The sequence below is a fragment of the Mollisia scopiformis genome (assembly GCF_001500285.1).
Source record: "Mollisia scopiformis unplaced genomic scaffold LY89scaffold_4, whole genome shotgun sequence".
Lineage (NCBI taxonomy): Eukaryota > Fungi > Ascomycota > Leotiomycetes > Helotiales > Mollisiaceae > Mollisia > Mollisia scopiformis.
In genome coordinates, this window is record NW_017263584.1 from 1106229 (window position 1) to 1132846 (window position 26618).

Consider the following 26618-nt stretch of genomic DNA (forward strand, 5'->3'; position numbering starts at 1 on the left):
CCTTACGTCGCGCATAGAGGCCAGTGGCGATCCACAATACCGTTCATGCAAGATCTGCTGTCGAAAAAGGGATATTGGAAATGGTTGCGAATCTGCTTTATCAGTCAACTGTCAAAGGCCGATGGCACGTCTGCAGGTGTAGCACCTGCAGGTGATTTTGACTTTAAAACAATCTAGCCGTGGAGTGCCACCGAGCTTAAGCAAGCCCGCATCGTTAGCCAGCGAGTAACCTCTTAGAGATCTTCAACCGTCGGAGGTTGCTCCTCTACACATCACGGCAGGTTGCCAGTCCAATACTTCTGATGGGCTTGTTGATTTGGCACACCGACTCAATGAAGATAATATGAATGGCCGTCACTTGACGCCTTATGATGCAAGTGGCATCGTCTTTGAAGCAGCGGTCTGGTGGTGATCTTGAAATCGCATCAATTAGCGCCTTCTACTATCCTCCAAAAAAGCTCTATCGGCCCCACATCCGTGTGGAGGAGGCGTTCGACTATTGCTAGACTCATGTCCAAATCGCAGTCAATCTGAGCTCGCCAAGCTTCATCGTTCTTGATTTGGATATCACCAGCCTCGCGGGATCTACCGAATTGATTAAACTAAATCAACGCCCTGCGATGGTGCTTCTGGGTTTTCCCCTGCTAAGCGGCGGCGACGAGGTGGAGGGTGGGTTGTGCTTCTATCCACAGTATCTAATTTATTGATCCTCACAAGTTGCAAGTTGAGGGGAAGTACATTGATTCCTCGCTGACCTGTCCGTCAGGCAAGCCTCAAAGTTCTAGACCAGAAAGACTAAGACCCTACTGCAGATCGTTAGGCCCAATAGTGAACAGTGAGGCAAGATCAGCTCAGATCTCACTTGGATCGATTATTGAAATATGCAGTGCTACCAGACCTGCTCGTATTCCTGCATCCAATCTACTCTAACAGGAATGCGAGAAATAAGGTTTTCTTTGACGTAGTATTCGGAGATCATAAAGGTTGCAGTTCGTGCTAGTGTAATACAACTGGTTCATCGGGCTTTGAAGGTGAGATTTTCGCACGTTGTTACCACGTGGAGATAGACTTCTAGTTTTAATTCTAGTGTTGTCTAGCTCAAGATAGTCAACCCTCCAAAAAAAACAATGTGCGGTTCGTATACTGACTCGTGTCTTGGCGCAATTATATCCTCTTACTCGATCGTCCACCACATCAACAACTTCAGTGGCCTTGAAATGTTTTCTTTTGTGTGTGGCACTCCCTGTCTGTACAAGCCATGAGATCTGCAACTACGAGGAATATTGGAATTCTTCCTTGTTAAAGATGGTGGTTTATGCTTCATCTGCAGTTCGGGATGAGTCAAGAGTTGGCTTTCTTCAGCTGTCTTGTCAACAAAGTGCGTGTTTCCCATGGAGCCACATCATATTATCGATGCAGGACTCGACTACTTAGTGGCGGTGGAATGGTCCTCAGAAAATCAGCCAGTAGGAAATGTGCCGGTCCGTATCGAAGGAACATTCGGCGGCCCCGATGTGCTAGCCGTGGTGACCCAATGCATGCGGGCTTCGGTTTATTGCTGCTACACGTTTCCCATCAATGGTGTGCGGGCCGCTGCCGAATCTTCCTCTTGATTGCTTGCCGACGGGAACTGTCATGCTAGCGAACGGCGGCACCTCCCCCCTTTACTCTGCATAGTGTAGGGAGGGAAGGGATAGGTTCGATTCGACTCTTGCCAAAGCTTGGACGTGGATACTATTGTTGAGCTGACGACGCTCTTCACCGCTTGCTCTGAATCGTAGATTGTGTGAATCATCTCAGCAGTGACGATTCGTGTGGTGATGTGGCCTCGATTCTGGACATGTCCAGGTGGGAAAATGCTCAGGAGTGAAAGGCTCCTGTGAGGGTGCGGTGTAAAATGGACGTGAATCTGCTTTGTGCCATTCTGTTGCTACATCCTGCAAATTATACATCGTGTTTGTATAGCAATGCCTGAAATGTCTTCTTTCACTACCTTAATCCTATACCCCGTGAGGTATTGCTACACTTGAAATTTGATCTCCTTGCCATGTACAGTTGCGATCAAAACATTCAACGAATAGACGTTCTCTCACGTCATCAGCTCACTATTCCTGAACTATGTCACTCAACTCTCAAATATCTTTAAAGATACTGGTGATTGATCTTGATGCCAAGTTTCCACCAGTATGATACAATTCACTCATGATGTTGACTCAACTGCCTGCACTGTTCTGTGAGTCACTATTTTCGTAGAGGCCATATCATTTACCATCGATTTGACCCTCCACCCTGAAAGAAACACACGGTCAAACATCTATTTACATATGGCCTTCACTTGAAGCACAAGGACATAAAGCCTGCCGGGGCCAAACCGCAATATCTTGGCAATTAGGTCTTGCTCTTATAACAATAAGTCTCATCAAGCTCAAGTCCTACAAAGGCATCATCGTCAAGGTTATTAGCAAATCTATCCCAAGGACAAAGAAGGGAGAGCTTCCCATCTATTGATCACACACCTGAACTACATCCAAGGTAAATGGATCCTCATCCTCAAACACTAGAAAGATCATTAACGCCCCTCCCAGCCCTCAAAAATGTACCTCACCACCCTCACCCTCATCCTCGCCTGCCTTACGCTCCCCATCCTCTCCCACCCAACAACCAAACCCCTAGCCTGGGTCAACCTCCTCCCTCTCCTCCCCCGCGACTCCACCTCCACCACAACATCCTCCTCACAGTACGTCCCACTCCTCCCTCCCTTCCTCCCTCTCCTACCTTAAACTCTCACTAACCTCTTCCCCCATCTTCCAGCCCCCTCTGCACCCCACCCCCCGGCTTCACCCTCGGCTACCAACACTGCACCTTCGCCTCCGCGATCCTGACCCCGTCCCTGAACCCGCTCTCCAACACCAGCGTGCTGGCAGACTGCTGGGTCTTTGATGCGGTGTGTGATTTAGTTGGGCAGGGGCTCAATGTGCAGGTTGAGGGGTTGGTAGGGGGGTGTTTATGGGTTGGGAGTGAGTTGGAGAGGTATGTACTTTTTTTTGGGGGGGGGGGGGGGGGGGGGGGGGTTATGGGGATGGTTGGGGAACGTTGCTGATTGTGTGTGGTAGTGCTGTTACGGTTAATTTTGGGGATGGCAGGGTGGGCACCGGGAGTCCGGTTGTGGGGTATGGGGGGAAGATGTGGGACGGAGGGGTGGGGGATTGTTGGTGGTAAGTCAGCTTCCTCGAGTTTTAGGATCCGATCTATTTGTGGGATGTGGGCTAATTGAATGTCGGATGGTTCAAGATGATATTGGAGGGATTTGGGGATGTGTGTTTGAGTTTGATTGCTATTGATACTCGGTTGCACAACGACGAGCGATGCATTGAGGGAGTGTAAAGCGGCTGCATGGATGTATAACTCGAGACCGGTGCTTTTGTGGGGTCGAAGCACTTTAGTGTTACGTTGACTTTGCATTGGGATTGAATACTCTTCTCCGCTTGTATGTAGTTTAGATATCGTTGAGTTTGGTAATCAATTTTCACTTCAAATGTTCTAGGGATGAATGGTTCAATCTGGAATGCAGAGTTTGAGTCCTGTAAGTACTGGGGTGAGTGTATGATTTGATAATCCTGAAGTTGTAAATCTTTATGGCAAATAGGGCCGGAGAAAGTCGTTTTTACTGAGCTGTCTCACTGAGCTGAATATAAAACTTGAACCTCTTGAAAGTCCCAACTATATTAAAATGAAAGAGACCATAGCAAGCCAGATCTACACATAGAATTTGTATAAACAACAGAAGAGCTAATCTAACCCTGAAGTGTCACCTTCCTCTGATCACATTAAAATCTTGTTGATATTTCTACTCGCTTCGCTTCGCTACCCCTTTTTGTGTCTTTCCGTGTGCTCAATAGCAAACAATGGTACAAGTTACAGAGTAGTAAACACGATAACTATGTAATTATTGTTGGGTGGAAGAATTTCAGGGGTTTTGCAAGCAGAAGCGTTTCACACGACTGATGATATTCGCGCTGTAGGTGCTGTTTATTTAGATAGTCGTTTCGCTTCGATTCTTGGTATATCTGACGATTCGGCAAACAATGATGGACTGTCATAGTTTGTTATCATGTAAATGTTGGTAGTAAAGTTGCAATTCACCTTATTCCAGTGAAAGATTGTATGTTGTCTGCGCTCAAGTTCATATCTTGACACCAGCACGTTCAAACTTTCCATTCATTCCCTTCCTCCAGCAACAATAACTTGGGACAAATGGAACTCGCCCAGAAACGAAGGTCAACCGTACCACGGACAATAACAACACAATGTACACCAACATCTGGACCGCACTCATCACCCTCCTAGTTTCCCTCCTAGGTACCGTCAATAGCCAGACGATCACCATCACCAAAACCAACAACCAAACCACTCCATCCAACCCAGAAACAATCTCTCATTCTCCCCTCTGCACACTTCCCCACCTATTCGAACAATATCGGAACAGCACATGCACATTATCCTCGGTCCTGAATCACAATGTCAGTACCAATGTAGATATCTCAGTCTTCGACGTAAACTGTACTCAAGTCGGACATGAAAGTGGTGTAATGATTGGTTTCCCCTACGCCATTTCAACCTCGTAAGTTCTCGGACATTGCACTTGTTTACTCATCACACCTTCTTGTCTGACCTCGAAGACTAACACCACACGAGGCTTAAGTACGAACTCAAAGTCAAATTTTCGAACTTGGGTGGGCTGTCAGAGTATGAGTATGCTGGGGTCCATTATGTTGGTCGAGAGGACGGGTATCGGACCGTTTGTGTGAATGATACGTTGGCTAGGGTCTGTGAGATGAGGTTTAGTTGCGAGTGGATGGGGTTCCCGGTGATAACTGTATGAGAGGAATGTGGTGATTTGTGATCGGACTTCGGTGGAGGGCTTGATGTTTGTCGCTAGAGATGGCTTGGTGGGATGAAGGTTGTTGGTTCATCTTGACAGCGGTTAGATGGGTTAATGATTTGTGATCCGACGGGTGCCGTGGGATGATTGGGCACTGGCTGGAGGAAATCTTGTTTGAGGAACATCCTCCTGCATGTGGAGCACACTAGTTGGCACATTCAGGCAAGCCGAAATACAGAACCTTTCTATGGTCATTGAACGAAAAGTGGTGAATAATTCATCAATGTGCCAAAATACTAAGGACAAGTTTAGAAACATGACTCAATCTTGGAGCTAAGCCCAGTACCATGAACGAAACAATATACACATCGAGGCAAGACCATTGACACCAAGCTCCAGCAGACAACGCAGATTTGATCTTATCTCCCTCAAGCCTTTGCGCTCTTGGAAGCTTTGATCTTCTCAAACAAGTTCAAGAACACCTCCGAATCCTGAGCCCCGCCAACAATGTACTTTCCCTCAAACGTGAAATTTGGTACACCACTGATTTGATTCAATCTCGCTTCCTCGACCTCTTCATCAACTGCTTTCCCACCCTTATCACTCTCCAACCACTCCTTTGCCTCTTTCTCGTCCAGCCCCGCTTTCTTAGCGGCACTCAACAACACCTCATGACTAGTGATATCCTTCTCGTTCTCGAAATATGCAGAGAAGAGCTCTTCTACAACTCGAGTTTGGACGGCTGGCGACTTTGATTTTCCGAGTTGGATCAAGCGGTGACTGTCGCGTGTGTTGCCAGTCTTGCCTCCGAACTTGAACTTGATTCCTGCTTCTTTGCCGACTTGGGAGAGGCGATCAAAGATCACTGCTGTGCGCTCCTCGCCGAATTTGGTTTTGTAGTAAGTGGTCTTATCAATTCCTATTTAGTACTTTTAGTAAGTGGAGGCTTCATCGTGTATTTGAATGCAACTGTTTACTAAAAAAAATGTATTATGTTGCCTAACAATGAATGATATCATGAATCATAGACAGGAATCAAATACAATAGCTCTTCACCCCTCAAGAGAAGGGCGCAGCAAATAGTTTCAAGTTTGATGGATATCAACACTCCAGCATTTTGCAACACTAAAATGGACTAAGAGAGACTGAAAACTTACCAGTCTTTGGCGCACCCGGATTTAGATAGTATGGTTTCCACGTGGTCGAAAAACTATCGTTTGATTCGGGATGTAATTCCTTGTAGGCCTTGATAGCTTTCTCCAACTTCTGCTTCCCGACATAGCACCACGGACACACAGTATCGGAGACGATCTCAATGTCGAAATTGGTCATTTTGCGAAGTGTTGGTCTAAACATAAAATGATGTGACAACACAAGAAAGAAGTAGCTTTATAGTGTAGGAGCTAAATGGGATCTGCAGATATTTGCGGGGTGAGCTATTTTATATGGAACGAGGAAATGTGAGGCGACGCAAGGGAGGAGAATAAAGATTAGTTATCATGGAAATACTTGGAAGGTACATGCGCTTTGAAGGCTGAATTAGGACAGGAAAAGATTAGAAATCAAAACGGCGTCATTTTTTTGCGCAAGCGAGACCGAGCGAAGGCCTCGGCGAGGGTTTAAACTCCGCCGAAAATGTGGGGAAGTCACATGGAGGAACAATATTGTGAGCAGTTTTTGTACTTTCAAGGTTTTTTGATTACCCTGAGATGTACATGTAGTGAAAAGCCTTCGAAGAAGCATATGGAGTTCCAATTCCTCGGCGAAAGGAGACTCCTCTCGAAATCAGCCATCAACCGTGCAGAGCCTTTCCGTGAACCGCACATACCATGATGCCTCACTCTTTTTTTGTCTCATAACCAAACCAACGCCATCGCTAATGAAGAAAAAACGACCCTCTCAGAACGCTTACCAATGAAGTCTGTCGATTACCATGGTGTCCCAAGTATACCTCAGAGATTCTTCATCTTTTCATATGAGAGAAATCTTTGAGAAGATGCGCCATATGTGTATTCGTAGTCTTTCCACCACGTCTTGGAGCTCGCTTCTTCTTCTCCTTTGGCTTTGGAGCTGCCTTTATACGCTTGCTGGGATCTTCACTCGCTGGTTTCTGTCCTGCATCTTGGAGTTTCCGTACCAGTTCGTCCACGCTTGGAAGTTCGATCTCATGCCACATTACTTGGAATTCGGAATCAACATCATGGTGCAGAGTTGGATCGTTGCCCCAGACCATTCTAGCATGATTGTCCTTCTTGGTTCGAGTAACCAGGATCTTGTGCTCGGCCTCTAGCTGGTCGATGGCATCTTCGCAGTCTGGCCATCCGTCCTTTAAATCCTTGACAGATACTCCTTGAGCGTCCGCCTTTGTTTGTAGGTACGCGATCAAGTCCTTCTTCGTACGGACGTTGATAATCGGCTTGTGCTCGAAGGTGCCCGAATCCCAAGACTGGACCTTCAAGTTCGGATCGGGGGTATGGTAAACTCGCTCGTGCTGAAGAAGAATTCTCGCGATCAGTCTCTTCTGACGCTCGTCGGCATTGACTTGGCTCAGATATTCCAGAATCTCCCGGAAAGTCTTTGGCTCGTTCTTCTTCTTGAGAAATTCGATAACATATGTGACTTGCGTGAAAGCCTCCATTCCATAGCCAGTCGCCGCGGGCTGCGAGTAAACCACATTCTGAACCTCCCGCTTGCGTTTCGGGTCTTTACTCTCGCTCTTCGAAGCATTAGAGGCGTTGGAAGGAGCTGGAGATGGCGCAGACTCGGGGGCAGGTGGAGCGAGATTACGCTTGGTTGCGACTTTGGGTGCAGCAGACATGGCATCGCTTTTAAAAGCGGCCTGTTGCTTTGCCAGATAGGAAGACATGATGAGGTTCGTGAGATCGTGTGCCTAGAACAGCGGGAGAAGGTTTGCGAAAGATCTACCAAGCGCAGACCGTGGTCATCAGAGTCGAAGAGTTTTTCGACGTGCTCCGAGAAGAAATTGCTTCGGAAAAAAAAATCTTACCCTTCCTCTTTCCGGAGGTTGTTGAAGTTGAATAACAAAGGAAACGGTTGTAGAGATTGACGTTGAGGTGAATGCGAGCTTTCGACAAGGCTCCGATCTTGGCATACCTTAATTTTGGCGCTAGCCTCAAACGTGCACTTGTTAAAGCTATCAAAGAAAGACCTCTTGAATCTACGCGCTGGTCCCCACCACTACTTGTTCATTCTCACGGGCAAGTTGGTAATAATTCCGATCTCGTGTTTCTTCAAGGTAATGCGCTGATCTCGCAACTCGGAATACGCCTTGGAAGATTGGTCGCGGGGAACAAGTCAACAACGCGTTTACGTTTTCTCCATTTACGCACCAAACCAGCAACCTCTTCTTCAATGATTCCGCGCCACTTTGGATGACGATATCCTGAGATATGGCTGCGGCGGTACTGGATGTCGACTACTTGTCGAGATATCTGGATGTGCCACAACAATCCATCACCACTGCGATCGATGCTCCTACCGCAGAGCTTGTCCAATCCATCCTTGCGGCAGTCACAGCGAAGGCGCGCGAGCACGATGAATTAGATGCAGACAAGGTACGGGTCGATATTGAACTTGAAAGTGCTGTACGGAGCTCGGAGACGCGCATCGAAGGCCTGAGAGCCAATGTCGAGAAGGCGCAAAAGACAGTTGAAGAGGTTCGGACAAAGCTGAGCGAAGAAGGTAGCTACACTGCTGCTAAGTCTAGAAGGATATGATTGCTAACAAGAGATCTACAGAAAACATACGATCTTCTCTTGAGACGGAGCTACAGAGCCTGAAATCTTCCTCAAGTACTTCTACGTCTGAAGTCGAAACCCTAAAAGCAAGAATTGCAACCCTCGAAGCCGCAAACAGAGATACCGTTGCTGTGCTGGACTCAAAGACTACAGCCAACGATGAGCTCGCGAAAGATGTTCAGAAGCATCATCAGAAGGCACAGGACTTGGGCAAGCAATTAAGTGCGCTACAACAAACCGTCCAACTGGCCAATTCTGCTGCCTCGAGCGCGAAATTCCGAGAACAATCTTTGAAGCAAGAGATCGAGCTCGCAAAGCGTAATAACGAATGGTTCGAGAACGAGCTCAAGACTAAGAGTGCGGAGGCCTTGAAGTACCGGAAAGAGAAGGGTGCCCGGATCGCTGAGCTGCAGCGCCTCAATGAAGAAGCTACATCGAACGTCGAAGCACTGAAGAAGACAGAACAAGCTCTTCGAGCTCGGTTGGAAGAGGTGCAGAAGAAGGCGGAAGATTCTTTAGAGAAAGTACAACAACTCGAAGAGGCCGCGGCCAAGACAGAAGAAGGGTTCCGGCAAGAGCTTGAGAGCTCTCGCAGACTTTCCGAGCTCCAGGCTCAACAGACAGAGACTCACCGTAATAGGCTCAGAGAGGTCGAGGCTGAACTTGAAAAGGCTAAGGACGATGCAGCTGAGGAGGTTGGAAGATGTAGGCAAGAAGTCGAGTCAGAAAGACAGGAGCGCGAACAAGCAGATCACAAGATTGCAGAGCTGGAGGCAGAAGTCGATCGTCTGGAGGCTCTTGCCTCGTCACATAATCGGCCTGGTTCTGTACCTGGAACTCCTCGACAAGGTCTGAATGGCTCGATGTTTGGGAGATCGGGATCACCAGCTCAATTCGGCACTCCAGGTTCTGTCCGAAGCAAGTCTGCTATTACTGCAACACAAGCTATCGAAGAGCTTTACAAGGTCAAAGGACAACTCGCAACCGAAAAACGCAGAGGTGACCGCCTGACCGCTGAGCTGGATGAAATGATGCAAACCTTGGAGGCCAAGCAACCGGAACTGGAAGAGCTACAAGCTGAACATGAACGCCTCCAGCAAGAAGTCATCGAGATGTCGAAGGTTGCGGATCAGAGTGGAAAGGAGAGAGATCGTGCCAAAAAGGAGGCCAGGAAGGCTGAGAACGAGGCATCGACCGCTCAAGCTGAGGTCAACATCTTGCGTCAACAGCTTCGAGATCTCAGCGTCCAAATCAAGATGCTGATGTGTGAATTGGATGCTCGAGAACGTGGTTTCGATGCTTTGTCTCCCTCCGAACAATCACAATTCGAGCGCTTAGCTAGGGGTGAAGTTGGAGAAGATGCATTCGAAGGTCTCACTGATACAGACCGACTCATTAGTCAAAGATTGACGGTCTTCCGAAGCGTGAGCGACCTTCAAGAGAAGAACCAAGAGCTTCTCAAGATCACAAGACAACTCGGAGCTCAAATGGAGAGCGAGGAGGCACTGGCCGCTAAGAATCAAGCTGTGAAGGATCACGAGGAAGTGCGAGCGCTTCAAGGAAAGATTGAGAATTACAAGGACGAACTTCAGGCTATGCTTACGCGATCTGAGAGCTATGTCAAGGAGCGAGATATGTTCCGACGTATGTTGCAACATCGTGGGCAACTGCCACCATCCGCAGATCTTCCTACCGTCTTTGGTCAGTCAGTTGATGGCTCGACCAATGGAGTCATGCAGACCATCGAGCAAAGTTCTCGAGACAATGGCGCTCTAGTCCGCGAACTCCAAACACATTTCGATCAATACCGAAACGAACAAGCCATTGATCGGCGAACCATGAAAGAGCAGATCGAGACTTTGTCGAGAGAGAAAGGCTCCCTCCAGTCAGAGATCGCGAAAGTCAGCAGCCAGCTTACGTTGGTCAAGGAACGACGAGATCTAATCGAATCAAATTATGCAATGCTTCAGAAGGAGAATGTAGAGGTGCAACGTCGATCTCATACCCTCTCGGAGTTGTCGGCCAAGCAAGACCTTCGTACACAACAAGTTGCCGAGGATCTTATCGAGGCTAAAGGTCTTCTTGAAAGCATGCGGAATGAAAATGCCAACCTCAAGGCGGAGAAGAAGCTATGGAAAGAGGTTCAGGATCGCCTCAACCAGGACAATGAGGCCTTGATGAATGAGAGAAGTAGACTCAACAATCTAATCTCAAATCAACAAACAATACAGAATGAACGAGATCTGTCAGATTCGGAGACTAGACGACGCCTGCAATCCCAAGTAGAAACCCTAGAGACCGAACTGTCGACCACGAAGCGCAAACTGAGCGATGAGGTGGAAGATCACAAGAAAACCCAGTTGCGGAAAGAATATGATTCTCAGCAAAACCAAAAACGCATCGACGATCTTGCATCGAGTCTGGGCCAAGTTCGGGAGGAGCTGGTCGCGGCAAAGACTACTCGTGACCACCTTCAATCACGAGTTGATGAACTCACGATTGAGTTGAAGAGTGCCGAAGAGCGTGTTGAACTGCTGCAACCTAGACCGACGCCACGCCCTGGAACGAATGCTGATACAGATATGAACGGCGATAATGTCGAAGGTGATCTCATTAGGGAGCAAGAATTGGCTATTGAGGTCTCTGAGCTGAAGCGAGATCTTGAGCTTGCCAAGGCGGAATTGGAGAACACAAAGAACCAGATGGAGCAGTACAAATCCATTAGTCAATCAACCGAGGAGGAACTGCAGAGTCTGAACGCAACTCAAGATCAGTATCGTGAAGAGATGGACCAGATTGTGGAAGAGAAGGACACAAATATTCGTGAACTCCAACAAAGAGTCGATGATATATCTGCGGAACTGACCAACACAAATAATGAGCTCACCACACTACGAAATCAACAATCCGAGGTCACGAGACAGGTTGAAGAAGAGAAGTCTGCCCTCGAGGCAGAGATATCTCGACTCAAGGACGAAGATGAGAAGCACGCCACAGCTGCGCAATACCACCAGCAAGACCTTCGAGCACAAGCAGCTATAGCAACAAAGGCCCAACAAGATTACGAGAATGAGCTTGTGAGGCACGCTGAAGCCGCTAAACTTCTTCAGAATCTGCGAATTGAGCACAATCAGTTGAAGTCTCAATCTGCCACTCTCCGTGCTGAAGCTGAGTCAGCCAAACTTACTCTAACTCAGAGCGAAAGCTCATGGGAGGAGCGTCGCGAGCAGTTTGAGCAGGAGCTGAAGGAGATCAGGACACGTCGTGATGACTTGAACTCACAAAACAAGGTTCTACACCAGCAGCTCGAAGATGTTGGAGGCCAGATCTCCGCTTTGCAGCAGAGTCGTGTCGCAGCTGATAACTCGGACGCAAATGCTGGTCCCACTGAAGCTACAAATGACCGTGCTGCGGATGGTCTTCGTGAAGTCAACTCCTTCCTGCGCCGAGAGAAGGAGATCATTGAAGTCCAATACGAGCTCAAGGTGCAGGAAGCCAAGCGTCTACAGCAACAGTTGGACTACGCACAATCCCAATTGGACGAAAGTAGACTCAAGCTTGACCAAGAACGTCGACTTCATGCCGACGGCCCTCGTAGCTCTGTCGCACACAAAGATCTGATGGACAAGCTAAATGAACTGAACTTGGTCCGCGAAGCGAGTGTCACATTGCGAAATGAAGCTCGCCAAGCTGAGGCACGTTTGGCTGAAAAGACCAAGCGTGTGGAGGAACTCACAGAGCAGATACAGCCATTGGAAGCTAAGATCAGAGAACTTGAGCATGGGAAGGAGACTATGGACGGAGAATACCGGCTTCTTCAGGAAGATCGTGATCGTTGGCAAAAGCGGACGCAAGATATCATCTCCAAATACGACCGCATCGATCCCCAGGAAATGGAGCAGCTGAAGGAAACTATCGAGTCTCTGCGTGCTGAACGCGACTCTCTTTTGGCTGAGAAAGAACCTTTCCAGGAACAAATTCAAACACTGGAAGCAGAAAAGGCAGCTTGGTCGCAATCGAGAACCAAATTGATCGAGCAAGCTAAGGAGAGGAATCGCATCAATATGAATGCAAACAAGGATAGGACAGCTGAGAGAGATGCCGCTATTCAAGAAAAGGATGCCCTTCAAGAGCAACTTAATGGTTTGAAGCAAGAGCTCGAGACAGCTGTCATGGAGAAGGATACGGCACAGCAACAGCTGAACTCTTTAGGTCAAGAACTTGAGTTGGTCAAATCCGAGCGAGATCGCGCTCTCTCTTCTGTCGCCAAATCTCCCCCTCAAGTAGCAGCAACCCCAGAAGCCTCACCACAAATCGATCCTGCTCTCGATCAACAAATCTCCACTCTTCGACAGCAACTCGAACAAATCACTCAAGAAAAGCAGTCACTACAAGCACAACTGCAGGATCTTCGTGCACAGCTTGAGAAAGCCAATTCAGAGAGAAACACCGCTCTCGCTGAGGCTGCGGAGGCTAAGGCAAGCAAGCAGACTACTCAAGTATCCGATACCCCTATGCAAAATGGCACCGAAGAGGGTCAAATCGATGAGACTCAAGGTGTTGGCATCTCTGATAGTGAGAAGAAGGCTCTCGAAGAACGAATTGCTGCAGCGGAAGCCAAGGCTAAGGAGCAAGAGGACAAGGCTGCACAGATTGAGGCCACAATGGAGGCCACATTGAAGACTCGTTCGGATAAGATGAAGACTGCCTTGAACAAGAAGCTTGCGGAATCAAAAGAGATTCAGAAGACTGAACTCGAAGCAGAGTACAAGCTGAAGTTCGAACAAGAGAAGCAGATTTGGTTGGCTGAATCGAGAACTTCGGCGACGAATGCACCAAGTAGCACTCCTGTAGAGCATCCCAAGGCAGACTTGGAGGTACCTCAGGCAACGCCAGCTACTCCCGTCACTCCAAGTCAAAAGACATCTACAACCGCTGCTGACATCGCGAGTATGTCTGATCTCGAGATACGAGATGTCATTGCAAAGAATCCAACCGCAAAAGCTATCATTGTCGATAACGTCAAGAAACAAGTTAATGCTCAAACCCAGAAGATCAAGGACGAGCACGCGAAGGTGATAGCTGAATTGCAACAGAAGGCTGAAAACTCAAAGACACAAGCCGTGACAATGGAGGGAAAGAAGTCTGCCTTACGGATCAATATTACCGAAAACAAATTGAAGGTGACCACTGGAAAGCTTGAGGTTGTGGAAAAGGCTGCTCAAGAAACACCTGAACGACCAGTAGTTGAAGTCTGGGAGGAAGTCAAGGCTTATAAGCCTCCCCCACCAGCACCTGCTGCAGTTGTGGCCCCAGTGACCGCTACCCCCGCTGTTGTTTCGAACAAAGGTAAAGTACTCCTACAGATGAGATCGAATCATTATCACTAACTTCAGTCCAGAGCCCATGACTGCGCCGAACGGAACTTCCGCTCCAGCTACGAAGCCAGTGGAAGTCAAAACCGATACTCCAGCGGCTCAGACAACTTCCCAATCGTCGAGCATCCCTTCGGCACCAAACGGTACAGCAGGCATATCCACGAACCTTCCCGCTAGCAACATCCCTGGTGTAAGTTGTCTTCTGGTTTTCGGAATTCTAGCGCTAACATTGTCCAGGCACCACCACCAAATGCTGGCGGAGCTCAAAGATATTCTTCGATCCCAACAATGAGAGGAAATGCATCACTTCGTGGACGTGGAGGCAACCAGCTCTATCAACCACGCGCCGGAGCCCAAGGCGGCAGAGGCAGAGGTGGTCCTCCACAACAACGAGAGCAACGAGGTGGATTGAACGCGGGAGCACCAACCTTCAGTCCCACAGGACCGGCAGGTGTGAAGCGACCTAGAGAGGAGGGATCAATGGGTGGTCCTCAACAAGGACATGCAGGAAAGAGACCCAGAGGCGGTGGACAAAATTAAGAACAAAATTACGTGGTGATTTTTGGTTTGCTTGTATGATATTGCTGCATAGCCGGTCGGCTTTCATTTGTCCACACGGCGTCTTCAAGGAGTATGTGAACGAGGGAAAGCATTGTAAAACAAATAGGTAGAGGTGGCTATCTCAATGCAAAGAGAACTTGAGCTATTGCCAAGAACACAAGGTGATTACTAGCTCAATTAAACCCTTTATTGAAATTTTGCTATTTTGCTGGGTATCAATTTCCTCAAGACCTCAACCTGACGGGCAACCATCTTCATCTTCAAATCTTCTACTCCGCTGTTGTCTATCCGCCGCATCCCATTCCCGAATAATACTGTATAATCTGGGAGAACTTCGCCTTCGGCCACCTCGCACAGCGGACCAATCTTGCAGTGCTGCTAGATGTTAGAGATATCTCTTGCCAGCAAAGTCATGAAAACATACCTTTCCTAGCACGGCGCCTCTGCCAACCTTAGCATTGACTTCAATGACACTACCCTCACCGATCCTCTTCCCCTCGACCACAGCACCGACCTCTATAATAACTCCATCCTCTATCACGACCGGATCTGCTTCCTCCTCATCTGGCTCGTTTTGGATGCCTATTTGACTTCGTTCGCTAATGATACAGCTGTTGCCGATTGTGATAGGAGCATATGCTGAGCTGAGCTTTGATCGTGGGTGGATGACGGTATTTGAGCCCAGAGTTATAAGCTTCGTGCCGGTCAACGAGGCGTGTTCTGCGATGACGAGGGAGGACGAGAGGGATGTAGGAGGCTTGGGAGCCGGAGGCATCATGGAGGCGCGTTTGCTCGACATTTTGGTAGGGCCAGTTTCTGCTTAAGCTGCCACGAGCGTAGGTCTTGATATCTGATCAGACTGTAGTCAATAATGTTGTGGTAAGTGTTTGGGCCTGGAAAGTATAGCAAAACCAGATATCAGAAAGGGTATTGTCAGGACCACAATTCGATATCGCTTACTTCATTCATATTTTTCAGAGAATAAAGGATTGAATGAATCATCCAGTTTCAGTTGTGTTGTCCATCGTGTTGGTGAACATTGGAGCGATTCCATTGTCGTCCAAATGCAAGGGTGCATAAGCTTGAGCCGCTAAAAGCTTCAAAGCCGCCACAACCAATCAATGAGTAGGTAATGATGCTTTGAATCTAAATGTCCCTCAATTTCAACATCAACGCTGCCGTTTCCTCACAAGTATCGCTCAATTGAGCACAACCAACCTTCAAAATGCTTTCGCGACACGCGCCTGTTACGAAGGCTGTATCTGCCCTCTCCTCCCGTGTCCTCCCATCAACAGCGTGCGCTGCTCCTCGAATCCCTCTGGCCGGTTCTTCGCAGCAAAGTCGAGGACTTGCCACTGTCCAGGACGCTCCCCCACCCAAGCGGACATATGGTGGATTGAAAGATCAGGATAGAATATTCCAAAATCTGTACGGACACCATGGAGCAGATCTGAAGAGTGCAAAGAAGTATGGAGATTGGTACAAGACGAAGGAAATCTTACTCAAAGGCCATGACTGGGTACGTTGGGACCATTAATATCAACGAGGGGACGGCCATTGACTATTGTCACAGATTATCTCAGAGATTAAAGCGTCTGGTCTGCGAGGACGTGGTGGAGCTGGTTTCCCATCGGGTATGAAATGGGTACGTTTCTTGTACGGCTAATACATCAGAATGGAATTGACAAGATCTAGTCTTTCATGAACTTCAAGGACTGGGACAAGGACAACAAGCCGAGGTATCTGGTCGTCAATGCGGACGAGGGCGAGCCTGGAACCTGCAAGGACCGAGAAATTATGCGAAAGGACCCCCATAAGCTCGTCGAAGGATGTCTGGTTGCAGGTCGAGCAATGAACTGCACAGCTGCATATATCTACATCCGTGGAGAATTCTATCACGAAGCGACTGTTCTGCAACGAGCTATCCAGGAAGCATACAAGGACGGGTTGATTGGAAAGAATGCTTGCGGTAGTGGCTACGACTTCGATGTGTATATCCACCGAGGAATGGGTGCATACGTCTGTGGTGAAGAGACATCACTAATTGAGTCTCTGGAAGGCAAGCCTGGCAAGCCTCGTCTAAAGCCTCCGTTCCCAGCTGCTGTCGGTCTCTTTGGATGTCCATCTACGGTGGCAAATGTCGAGACTATTGCTGTAGCACCAACGATCTGCAGACGAGGAGCAAACTGGTTCGCAGGTTTTGGTCGTGAGAGAAATGCCGGAACTAAGCTCTTCTGTATCTCCGGACACGTCAACAACCCTTGCACGGTTGAAGAGGAGATGAGCATTCCTCTCCGAGAGCTCATTGACAAGCATTGCGGTGGTGTCCGTGGCGGTTGGGACAACTTGAAGGCTATCATTCCTGGAGGATCGTCGACACCGATTTTGCCAAAAGCCGTCTGCGATGAGCAGCTCATGGACTTCGATGCTTTGAAGGACAGTCAGTCAGGTCTTGGTACTGCGGCTGTCATTGTGATGGACAAGAGCACAGATGTTGTTCGTGCCATCTCAAGACTTAGTCACTTCTACAGACACGAATCTTGTGGCCAATGCACACCATGCAGAGAGGGTAGCAAGTGGACTGAACAGATTATGAAGAGATTCGAGAAGGGACAAGGACGGGAGCGAGAGATTGATATGCTTCAAGAGTTGACAAAGCAGGTTGAGGGCCACACTATCTGCGGTAAGTAATTCTAAATGATACGTAAAGAAGCTTTTGCTGATTCAATAACAGCTCTCGGCGAGGCTTTTGCTTGGCCCATCCAGGGTCTGATCAGACATTTTAGACCAGAATTAGAGGCACGGATGAAGGACTATGCTGAGAAGAGCGGAGGAGCAGCTTTGGCTGGTGGCTGGGATCATAATGCACTTCAGCAGGGGAAGTTAGTGGCACCGGGACAATAGATTGGGGATAGTAAAAGATTGTGTATAAGATGCCTCTTGTATTTATTGCTCTTAGGCACAGGTTTCTTTCATGAGCAATGGTATCAGACGCAAAATTACTCGTTTGTGACTTCTGAGTTGTTTTTATGCCTCCATAATTGCCACCGTGAGAATAGAGGCAAGCATTCCATTTGCTCCTATTTCATGCGCGGGCCACTAAGCGAGCAAATATCTCGTGAAGAAAGAAAAGGTTGATGGTGACCCATTAAACTCTCTCAACAACGTCACATCGTTCCTCGTATGCTACTATCTCAATCCACGCCGACTTTTAAAATAGACCCTTACATTTCCTTTGAATAAAGATGGGATAATTACAGACATCCTACGCTAATATCTCTGTCTCTCTCTTCGTGGCCTGAGCCAACGTCTTTCATCTATCAACTCCTCCTCATCCCACAAGCCCGAATCGATTCGACTCTAGTCACAATGTCTCTCAAACAACTCATTCACTTCACAAACGACGCTGGTATACACCCTTTCTCTCAATCCCCCCACCCCACACCACTTCAACTACATCACGTGATTTCAACCTTCAATTTTCACTAACACCTTCCAGGAGCGTTAGAAAAGATCCTCCGCCTCCTACAATCCATCTCTCAAGTCCTCGCAGTCTATCCCCTCACCTCCGAAGACGCAAAAACGTGGCTTCTCCTAAGACGACAATTTGCTCTTGGTACGTCTAAGCTTCTTTTCTACGGGCACCACTGACCTGAAATAGGACGGCGATATATCCGGTTCTTTAGATGGATGGATTGTCTTTCGAAGACTTATGTGGCGTTTGGAGAGGAAACGGGATGGGTTGCTGTGTTGGGCGTCGGGAAGTGGAGTTGTATGGGGGCGTTTTTGTTTTTGGAGAGTGTGACGATTGTGAGTGCGCTTCTTTTTCGAAGTGTGGGGTGGAGGTGCTAATGGTGTGGTAGCTAGATGTTATGGGTGTTTGGGAGACGGAATGGACGAAGTGGTGCTTAGTTGAGGCGAATAGGTTTTGGTTTTATGCTTTGGTGTTCTCTTTGCTTTGGGGGATTGTGCAGCTTTTTGCTTTGAACGCTATCGGGAAGGAAGTCGAGCTGAAAGAGAAAGGAGATGACGAGTCCTCTTCTGATGAAGCTATAGAAGCTCGGAGAAAAACTGAACTTGAAAAGAAGCATAAGAGAGCTGGCATCACGAGAAGATTAGTGGTAGATGGACTTGATTTGCTCATCCCGGGACACGTTGTAGGTTGGATTGTCACATCTGCAGCTGTCACTGGGGTTGCTGGTTCGATAAGCACTGTGCTTTCGATGAAAGATGTATGGGATAAATTAATATGATAAGTAAGAAGTGTAAGAATCCCTACGCCGAACCGTCTACAACTATCCATGACCATGTTCCCCAACTCCCTATGCTCATCATTCAGATACAGTTCTCCGATACAGTATCACCCTTCATCTCAGTTCGTCCCATTCTTGCTCATTCATACCAAGTCTTCAGCAGATTGTCTTGGGTCTTCAGCCTCGGGGGTTCGTCGACGAGCAGCACCAATATCTGCTCCACCCATAGCAGTCGCTTGATGAGACGGGAGCTTCGTATCTGGAACCTGTTTCCCTTGATTGTCGTTTAACTTGAAGGTAACAGTCAAGCTCTTGGTCTCAAGACCTGGAACAGCGAGCATGATCTGCATCAACCTGAGAATATCATCAGCACCGCTCTACCGTCAAACGATACAGGGAGAACTTACACCACGAAGTAACCAACGACTACAGCACCCTTCCAAGCACCACCATACCAGCCTCTCTTGACCGCATTTCCAATGATAAGAGACAGCGTCAAGGCCGCTGCAAATGAAAGATCCAGATAAGTTGAGACCCTCGGCTTCTTGCGGTCTCCCAAGGCATACGATTGCTCCCTAACCTCAACAGTAACCTTGACAAGATGAGAAACTGTGTAGTGGACGAGCATCAAGACATTGATGATCATGATACAAGCCAGGAAGATATCGGCCGCGATGAAATCTCCTCCGCCATCGACAACGAAAATGATAAAAGCGACGAGCGACAAGATAGTGGAGAGACCGCGAAGGACAACAATGGGGTTCAGGGTGATGGACCAGCTGTGGTTGAAGTTCTTGAGGGAAATGGTGGGGAGGAGATGATCGTGAGGGGAGTAATCACGCTCGTCCTCTTCGTGGGGAGGGACGACGTGATAGCGAGAAGTATTTTGGGATGCCATTTTATTACAGTATGGAGAAGTTCTGAAAATATATGATGGGACTTGTAAGAAGGACACTGAGCTGGATGAGATGCAATAAAGTCTGAGACTTTGGTCTTCAAGATATACTTCTTGGATTACAATACTACAACAAAGAATGAATACCTGGCCACAAAAGCTTCCCACTCTTTCCCAAGATTCTGCCTTGCCCAGCGGATATTAAAATCCCATCTGAGCACCGATAGCCACACTTGGAGCTCTTAGTGGTGGGTTCGAGTCTCGAACCCAGAGTGTTGGCTGTACCAACATGCAGACATGGAGCATAGCCATACAGATCATCGGAAATCTTGCTACCTAGAGTGTTGGGCTTTGGAGAAGGATGCGTTAGGGTATGGCTGTGGAATGCGGCACAGTCCACAGCCCCTCTGAGGGTGGGGAAATCCGTTTTTGATATTGGCGCCCTCGAAATACTGCACGTGCAAAGTATTCTGAACACTACATTGGTATTTCTCTGCTAAGAAATTTGAATCGTCGAGATCTTCTGAGTCTCTAGGATGCTGTCTGTCAGCTCTTTAGTTTCAAAATGTTAGAAAGGCCATGCCAAAACAGTACGTATATTAACGGGTGTGCCACTAGCAGCAACTTTTTCCCCACCCCCTAAAACAGCCGAGTCGAGTGTTGCCTTCAACACGAGGATTCTAGGCCTGTAAGGACAAGAAGACTTAGGAGTAAGAACTTCACGAAAATAACAAGACTTTTAGTCCTCAACCATTTCGTACAGTATTCTTGACACCAAACTGTGGCAATTGTCCGGACACTGGTGCGGAGCTTTCCTTGCTGACAACTCGGCGGTCGTTCACGCGACACCAAATATCTCTTAATCACGTCAAAACCCTTTTTTACGATAATAATGTGCTGATTGTCTGAATCGCTACTGGAATTGTCAAGTATTGTAAATCCTCAAAAACGAAGCATCAGATAGGTTGTGCTGATTATCCGAATCGCTGTTAGAACATTTGGATATCATGAGTCCTTAAACACAAAGTATCAGGTGCAAAGGATTCATAGCTAAATTTAAGCTCTCTATGCTAAGCAACGCAAATGGGTATCAGTGTACACAATAGCAACAAACGCCTGCCATCAACTCCATCGCAATCCCAGTCCAACTATGCCATGCAAATGCAAACGTTCTTCCCCTTGTCAATTATTCGAAGTCAACGAAATTCTTGAGAGAGTCAATCAGCCCTTGATCAACTTCGTTGGTCCATTCTGGCTGAGATAGTTCTTCAACCAATTCAGCGTTAGACAGTCGTAGACGCTTCGCAGCGGGCTTAGCATCCTCCGTAGATAATTGTCTCTGCGGTGGGTTCCGAACTGCCGGTGACGACGACTGTCCTCCCTTCAATTGATCTGTGCTCGCCTTATCTGAGTGCTCATGATCGATGTCCATCATACCCTCATAAGTATTAAAGTCGAAAAGGTCATTCGAAAAGCTCACATCGGGTACAGAATCTTGTGGAGCATGAAGAGGGACCTGAGGTGATATAAAAAGACTCATGCCTGCTTCAAAGCCATGCATAGTATCGTCGTGGAGCGAGGAGGGCGAGACTTCATAATCATCTTCCGGGGTTTGTTCGAAGTAAGCCTCATCGAATCTTGCCATATCGTCATGCAGACTTCTGATCGGTTCAAATCCATTCGGCTTCTCAGGCTCCAAAGAGTCAAAGAGGCCCCTAAGATCATCCTGCTGTTGAAAGAAGGAGAGTCCTGGCTTTTCGCCGCTCGAGGAAGAAAGCTGTGGCTTGGTCTTTGGCAGGGTCGGCACGTCCAATTGTCCCTTTGTATAATGATCATGAAAGTTTTGGTGGTCCCGCGGAGCCGTCTTACCATACGTAGCCGTGGCAGGAGCACGCACTTCAGTCAAATCAACAAGCTCCGCATCTGAGATGTCATTTACGTCAAAAGATGATTCCTTGAGCTTGGGTGCAGAGGATCCTTGGGAGCTCTTCAAATTGTCAGCCTGTTTCGAGAAAAGGGGTCTCTGTCTGAACTAACCTTTATCTTCTTAGCAGCTGCCGGCTTTGCACCTTGAACTGATGGATCCTTCGTTTGCTTAAAGTCAGCGATCTGTGTGAGAGAAGTTTAGCAAGTACTGACCTTTCTTGCTTGAGGTCGAGGCTTCTCCAAGCCTTCCTTGCAGCATCGATGCTTGCATGGCTCGCCCGTCTTCAAGACGCGACCGTCACGGCAGACGTGTTGGCAAGTCCATCTTCCGTTGGCCATTTGCACCGACTGGATGATATCGTCGTCTTTTGAGTCTTCCTCTTCATCCACACGCTGCGTATTCTTCTTGTCTTTGACAGCTTTGGTCTTGCCATCGAGATCGTCAATATCGTCAAAGTGTTCCGTATCTTGCTTGTAATCCTGGAGAGACTGGTATGGAGGATAGTCTCTATTTACGATGCCGACCTTAGAATCGATCTTAGAAAGTAAGTATTTCTTATATTCGACTTCATCTGCGGCAGCCAACATCTCGTCATCTGAAAGTTCATCGGTCCCGAACTCATCAGACTTGCCACGAGGAATTGCCTTTGGAACAACTTGGGCCACTACTTTGGGGGAGACTGCGGCCTTAGGTGTAGGCTTTGGGGCAGGTGGAGGGAATGCAGAAGCGGGGATGTTGGGTTCAAGAACACATGTCTTCACAGTTCCAACTATCTCGTCACAGGCAATCCAGCACTTGATCTGTTCCGCGTGTCCTGACAGTTCAACCGTGAACTTCAGCTCAAGCCGTTTCGCCATCTGTGTGATGTTGCCACGCCAGAAATGGACAAGCGTACCATCCGTGGTTTCAGCCATGAAGGTAACCGATGGCTTTCTGTTAGACCATACCGGGATTTTCTCATTTGAGTATCCTAATTCGGCTCTGACATTAACCTTGGGGCTTTGTCCTCTCCTGACGGTAGTTTGTCCGGTGATGTCAGCTGTCAAGATCAAACGAGGGAAGCCAGCTAAGAGTTCCTTCATTTTCTGGCCAAATGTTGGAGCCTTTGATAAGATTGCCTCAATACGCCCAGTTTCAGCCTCAGCAAGCTTTTGTACAGTATCGATGTTGCTGTCCACGAGCTTCCTATGTCCTACTGGGCCTATCTGTGGAATCTGTCGAAGCTGAAGGTTTGAGTTTTCCCAAAACTGCGCGGAGAAGCTTCTAGCCAGATCCAAGGCATGGCGAACAGCAACAGAATCGGAGTCCGAGGCTTTGCAGTCAATCACACATCGAATAAGTCGTTGTACTCTCTCGAAAATAATGGTTGTCTCGATGTTGAATTGTCTCCTGATCATGTTGAATTCCGTATTATCCTGGGGTAATTCCACGCCTCCAAGCTGAATTTGTAGCATCAAAGCTACCTTCTGTGATGTGAGACTGAAAGTCCCTTGGACAGGAAACTTGATGAAGGGACTCTTGTTAAACCACTCCCGAAGTACCTTTCGCTCCTTGATCTTTATTCGTAGATCTTGGAATTCAGCAGCCTGGGAGATCGTTTGAAGCTATGCCACTGTTAGCCAAGGCGAACGGAGTACGAAGACCTGAGCTTGAACTTACAATTTGCTCCATCTTCGCTAGCCTCGGGATATTCAATATTTCTTTCATTGTTTCAAATTGCACCATGTACCTAGACATAGCTTGTCCGTATTCAGTGCAACTGAAGAAGCGCTCGCCAATACCAACCAAACCGTGCTCTTGTAGAAGCTTGATATCCCTTTCACAAACAAGTTCAAGCCGCTTTTCAATGTTCCAACCGTCTGCAACGTCCTTCATCTTATAATGATCAGGATTTTGTCTCATTCGGACTGCTAGAAAGGTACCCTGAATCCATTTCTTTGCCTGAGACAAGTCCTTGATAGTGCCCAAGCTGATTTCAGAATTCAGATGCTCGATCAGGTTGAGATGCAAGGTACTCTCAAGGATTTGCTGTCCTGAGAGCATTTTCTCGTATTGTTTGGCTTTGTTTGAATGTGTCATGATGACAGCTACAGCTTTACTGTCGAATTGTGGTCGTCCAGCTCTACCTAGCATTTGCATGACATCCAAGTCGGAGTAATCGCAGAGCTTACCACCCTCTTGATAGCCAGAAGTGCCTTTCAGAATCACCAGGTGGCATGGAAGATTGACACCTACAGCCAAAGTCGATGTGCAGCAGATAACACTGATGTTGCCATTGAGGTACGCTGTCTCGATGGCGTGACGATCTTGCGAATCGATACCAGCATGGTGAAAAGCCACACCACAATTGACTAATTGCTGGTGTTCTCCATTTCTTACAGCAGTTTTCTTAGGAGGTGCAGGCCATGCTCGATCCGCAGCATGCTGTCGTGTCCAGTGCTCAGCTAATATGCGTGCAGTAGACTCGCAAGACTTTCTGGTGAAGCAGAACACCATGATAGGCTTCTTCTCACTATATTGCTGAACCACGGCAGGGAGCTTGCCATCTAAAGTCTTGTCGAATTGAAATTCGTTCAGGGAACCATCAAAGCCACGAACCCACTTTACGAGCTTGACTGGCCTGTATTCTTCACCAAAGGCCTCGCGATGAGCTGGCAGATGTTGATTTATAGGATCCTTGCCGAGCCACCTTGCGATGTCAGGAGAGTTTGGGACAGTGGCACTAATGGCAATGACACGGACATCGGTTCCCATGCTCTTCATGCGAGAAACCACTGCCTCCAAGGTTGCACCTCGAGTATCCTTCAGAATGTGAACTTCATCGATGAGAAACAGTTTGACCATTTGCACCAACTTAGCATGATCAGTCCATTTCCGAGTAATACTATCCCATTTCTCGGGAGTTGTAACGATGATCGAGGCATTACGGACGCGAGTCATCTCAGCCTGATGCGTGTCTCCAGTCAACTCGGCACAAGCCAGATTGAGGTGGCTGAATTTCTTTTCCCAATCATGCAAGCGTTCAGAACAGAGTGACTTGGTTGGAGCCTGGTAGACAATTTTGAACTGGCCTGACTGATGGTTTTCGACCAATCTGCAAATGGCTAACTCGAGCAAGACAGTCTTGCCACTGCCCGTAGGAGAAGAGACCACGACGTTATCATTGGAGTTGTAGATTGGACCGAAGCACTTGGATTGGACAGCATTGAAAAGGTCGTACGGGAAGACATGCCGGAATCTATCAGGCAGCTGGTGAGGACTGACAGAAGGAATTCCATTTACCATCGGCGGAGCATGGCCAAGAGCAAGTGTTCGAGGTGCATTTGCGTTGAAACCAACCTTCACTTGCGGTGACGGTTCCGGAATAGTATATGTGGCACGACCTGAGAATTGTTCCAGCTTAGTCACAGGATGTGAAGGTGGTGCATTGCCAAAAGGAGGTGGTCGACGTATATACCAGTCTGGTTGAATGATTTGTGGCGGTGTCTGTTCAGGCAATGAGGGTGTGGTGTCTTGACCTCTATCCATGGGATATATTGATGAAGCTTGCGAAGCCCGACGTAGACTGGCTCTAGTTGTCGGACTTGAAGCAGATCCGACCATCGGCGACGAGCTGTTAAACTCTTCTTGTTCTGGATCTTGTTCTGGACTATATGTAAAGTCAACTGTGTCTGTTAGTATCATCCAACAGGAGAACAAAGCAAGTAGAAAGTAGCTATATCATATCGACCAGAAGCCAGTGCTGAAGTAAAGAGAGGGTTGTTCGTTGATTAACTTACTTAGTCTAAATGGAGGTGTGATTTGTTGCTTTTGTGGTTGCAACTGGCCGACCTTATTCGCTTGGAATCCTTGGAAGCCATTGGATGGTCCAGCTCTCTGTAGCTTCGGAGCTCCTTGTGTGAGCATATAGGGTGCCGAATTGTCTATCAAATCTGCTGGTGGGGGGAATTGTGTTCTTGGCTGTGATTGATTCAATGGCATGCCTTGGCGTAGATTTTGTGTAAATTTAAAGTGATTGTCGGCGTCGCTGAGATTCTTGACTGGGGAACTGACTTGTGTGTAGGTATTTCGAGGTGCCAAGGATAGCCTGCTTGGGCCTGGAGCAGCACCAGTACTGAATGGTGACTGATACTGCGAGGCAGCCTCGTTGGAAGGAGGGTCTGAAAGTCACACCATAATCAGACGCGTAAATATCCTGTTGGGAGATGACATACCAAAGCCGTTGTACATCGAAGCCCGCTGGTAGATCGGCGGCAAGCCAAAGCCAGGTCCACAATCTACCACAGTATTGTGCAGGTTCGGGATTGGTCCAGAAGAGACAGCTTGGTCATTGCTACCACTGGCATCGTCAACAAGGCGCTGAAGGTGCCTGTCTTTGAATTGGCGGTCCATTGTGCCTTCAACGAAAGCGGGGTTAAGAGGCGTCAACAGACACCTTGAGGAAGTGAAACGACAGGGTAGGGAGGTGAGGTAGGTAGAGACAAAGGTAACGGGCAACTAGTCTACCTATTGCACGCCCGTAAAGAGCTTCCGTGCAGTGGTAGCGTGAGGTTTAAAACCGAAATTCTTGACGCGTCGTGTTCTGTATCTAGACAAACTTGTGTGGACGAAAAGAGCCGGGTTATCGGCGTTGAAGTTATTCCGCGAAGCGAGGTATCCAGGAGAAGAAGGCACGCTAGATAGTAGGAGAACAAGAGACACTATCGATAAGAAGAAAAGATACTAACGAACAGGAGAAGAAGATATGTCATCGGTAAGAAAAAAGATGTCAACTGGAAGGACAAGAAGAGAAGATCATGAGCAGACGAAGAGCCGTTATCGATAGGGGATAAAGGTACTGATGAGCGGGAAAAGAGGAAACGTTCAAGAGTAGGGGGTGTGCTAATTAGTAAGACAAGAAGAGATGTTATTGATAGGGGAAAAAATGCCAACCACCTAGGAGAGGAAGAGCAGATATCCATAGG

At 47.8% G+C, this 26618-nt stretch overlaps 9 protein-coding genes across 9 annotated transcripts; 4 read left to right on the plus strand and 5 right to left on the minus strand.

Annotated features, from left to right (window-relative positions):
• Window positions 1-2594: 2594 nt before the first annotated feature.
• LY89DRAFT_714931 (uncharacterized protein) lies at window positions 2595-3684 on the plus strand (the record flags this gene model as incomplete). The annotated part of the gene is made up of 5 exons (XM_018218167.1): window positions 2595-2737; window positions 2812-3030; window positions 3114-3215; window positions 3545-3583; window positions 3647-3684. 4 exons carry the CDS (start codon window positions 2595-2597, stop codon window positions 3576-3578), a joined length of 498 nt encoding a protein of 165 aa, XP_018076264.1. The 3' UTR covers window positions 3579-3583; window positions 3647-3684.
• A 274-nt stretch (window positions 3685-3958) lies between these two features.
• On the plus strand, window positions 3959-4694 carry LY89DRAFT_681270 (uncharacterized protein). Its single transcript, XM_018214248.1, has 3 exons — window positions 3959-4508; window positions 4565-4603; window positions 4660-4694. Exons 1-2 carry the CDS (start codon window positions 4308-4310, stop codon window positions 4577-4579), a joined length of 216 nt encoding a protein of 71 aa, XP_018076265.1. The 5' UTR covers window positions 3959-4307; the 3' UTR covers window positions 4580-4603; window positions 4660-4694.
• A 508-nt stretch (window positions 4695-5202) lies between these two features.
• Window positions 5203-6258, minus strand: LY89DRAFT_681271 (DSBA oxidoreductase). The gene is made up of 2 exons (XM_018214249.1): window positions 6040-6258; window positions 5203-5801 (listed from the first exon to the last, which is right to left on the minus strand). The coding sequence occupies exons 1-2, from the start codon at window positions 6212-6214 to the stop codon at window positions 5311-5313; spliced, it is 666 nt and encodes a 221-aa protein (XP_018076266.1). The 5' UTR covers window positions 6215-6258; the 3' UTR covers window positions 5203-5310.
• A 326-nt stretch (window positions 6259-6584) lies between these two features.
• On the minus strand, window positions 6585-7944 carry LY89DRAFT_681272 (transcription initiation factor IIE, beta subunit). Its single transcript, XM_018214250.1, has one exon. It carries the CDS (start codon window positions 7746-7748, stop codon window positions 6846-6848), a length of 903 nt encoding a protein of 300 aa, XP_018076267.1. The 5' UTR covers window positions 7749-7944; the 3' UTR covers window positions 6585-6845.
• Window positions 7945-14726: 6782 nt separating this feature from the next.
• On the minus strand, window positions 14727-15612 carry LY89DRAFT_681274 (trimeric LpxA-like protein). Its single transcript, XM_018214251.1, has 3 exons — window positions 15540-15612; window positions 15004-15472; window positions 14727-14954 (listed from the first exon to the last, which is right to left on the minus strand). Exons 2-3 carry the CDS (start codon window positions 15376-15378, stop codon window positions 14766-14768), a joined length of 564 nt encoding a protein of 187 aa, XP_018076268.1. The 5' UTR covers window positions 15379-15472; window positions 15540-15612; the 3' UTR covers window positions 14727-14765.
• Window positions 15613-15735: 123 nt separating this feature from the next.
• LY89DRAFT_681275 (NADH-ubiquinone oxidoreductase 51 kDa subunit) lies at window positions 15736-17592 on the plus strand. The gene is made up of 4 exons (XM_018214252.1): window positions 15736-16098; window positions 16153-16224; window positions 16275-17262; window positions 17314-17592. Exons 1-4 carry the CDS (start codon window positions 15805-15807, stop codon window positions 17481-17483), a joined length of 1524 nt encoding a protein of 507 aa, XP_018076269.1. The 5' UTR covers window positions 15736-15804; the 3' UTR covers window positions 17484-17592.
• Window positions 17593-17948: 356 nt separating this feature from the next.
• LY89DRAFT_729407 (peroxin PEX11-1) lies at window positions 17949-18832 on the plus strand (the record flags this gene model as incomplete). Its single annotated transcript, XM_018219379.1, has 4 exons — window positions 17949-17988; window positions 18079-18195; window positions 18241-18389; window positions 18443-18832. The coding sequence occupies 4 exons, from the start codon at window positions 17949-17951 to the stop codon at window positions 18830-18832; spliced, it is 696 nt and encodes a 231-aa protein (XP_018076270.1).
• A 155-nt stretch (window positions 18833-18987) lies between these two features.
• On the minus strand, window positions 18988-19866 carry LY89DRAFT_681279 (uncharacterized protein). The gene has a single exon (XM_018214253.1). It carries the CDS (start codon window positions 19728-19730, stop codon window positions 19236-19238), a length of 495 nt encoding a protein of 164 aa, XP_018076271.1. The 5' UTR covers window positions 19731-19866; the 3' UTR covers window positions 18988-19235.
• An 894-nt stretch (window positions 19867-20760) lies between these two features.
• On the minus strand, window positions 20761-24942 carry LY89DRAFT_608528 (P-loop containing nucleoside triphosphate hydrolase protein; the record flags this gene model as incomplete). Its single annotated transcript, XM_018210498.1, has 4 exons — window positions 20761-21714; window positions 21765-21812; window positions 21867-23258; window positions 23314-24942. The coding sequence occupies 4 exons, from the start codon at window positions 24937-24939 to the stop codon at window positions 20914-20916; spliced, it is 3867 nt and encodes a 1288-aa protein (XP_018076272.1). The 3' UTR covers window positions 20761-20913.
• Window positions 24943-26618: the final 1676 nt, after the last annotated feature.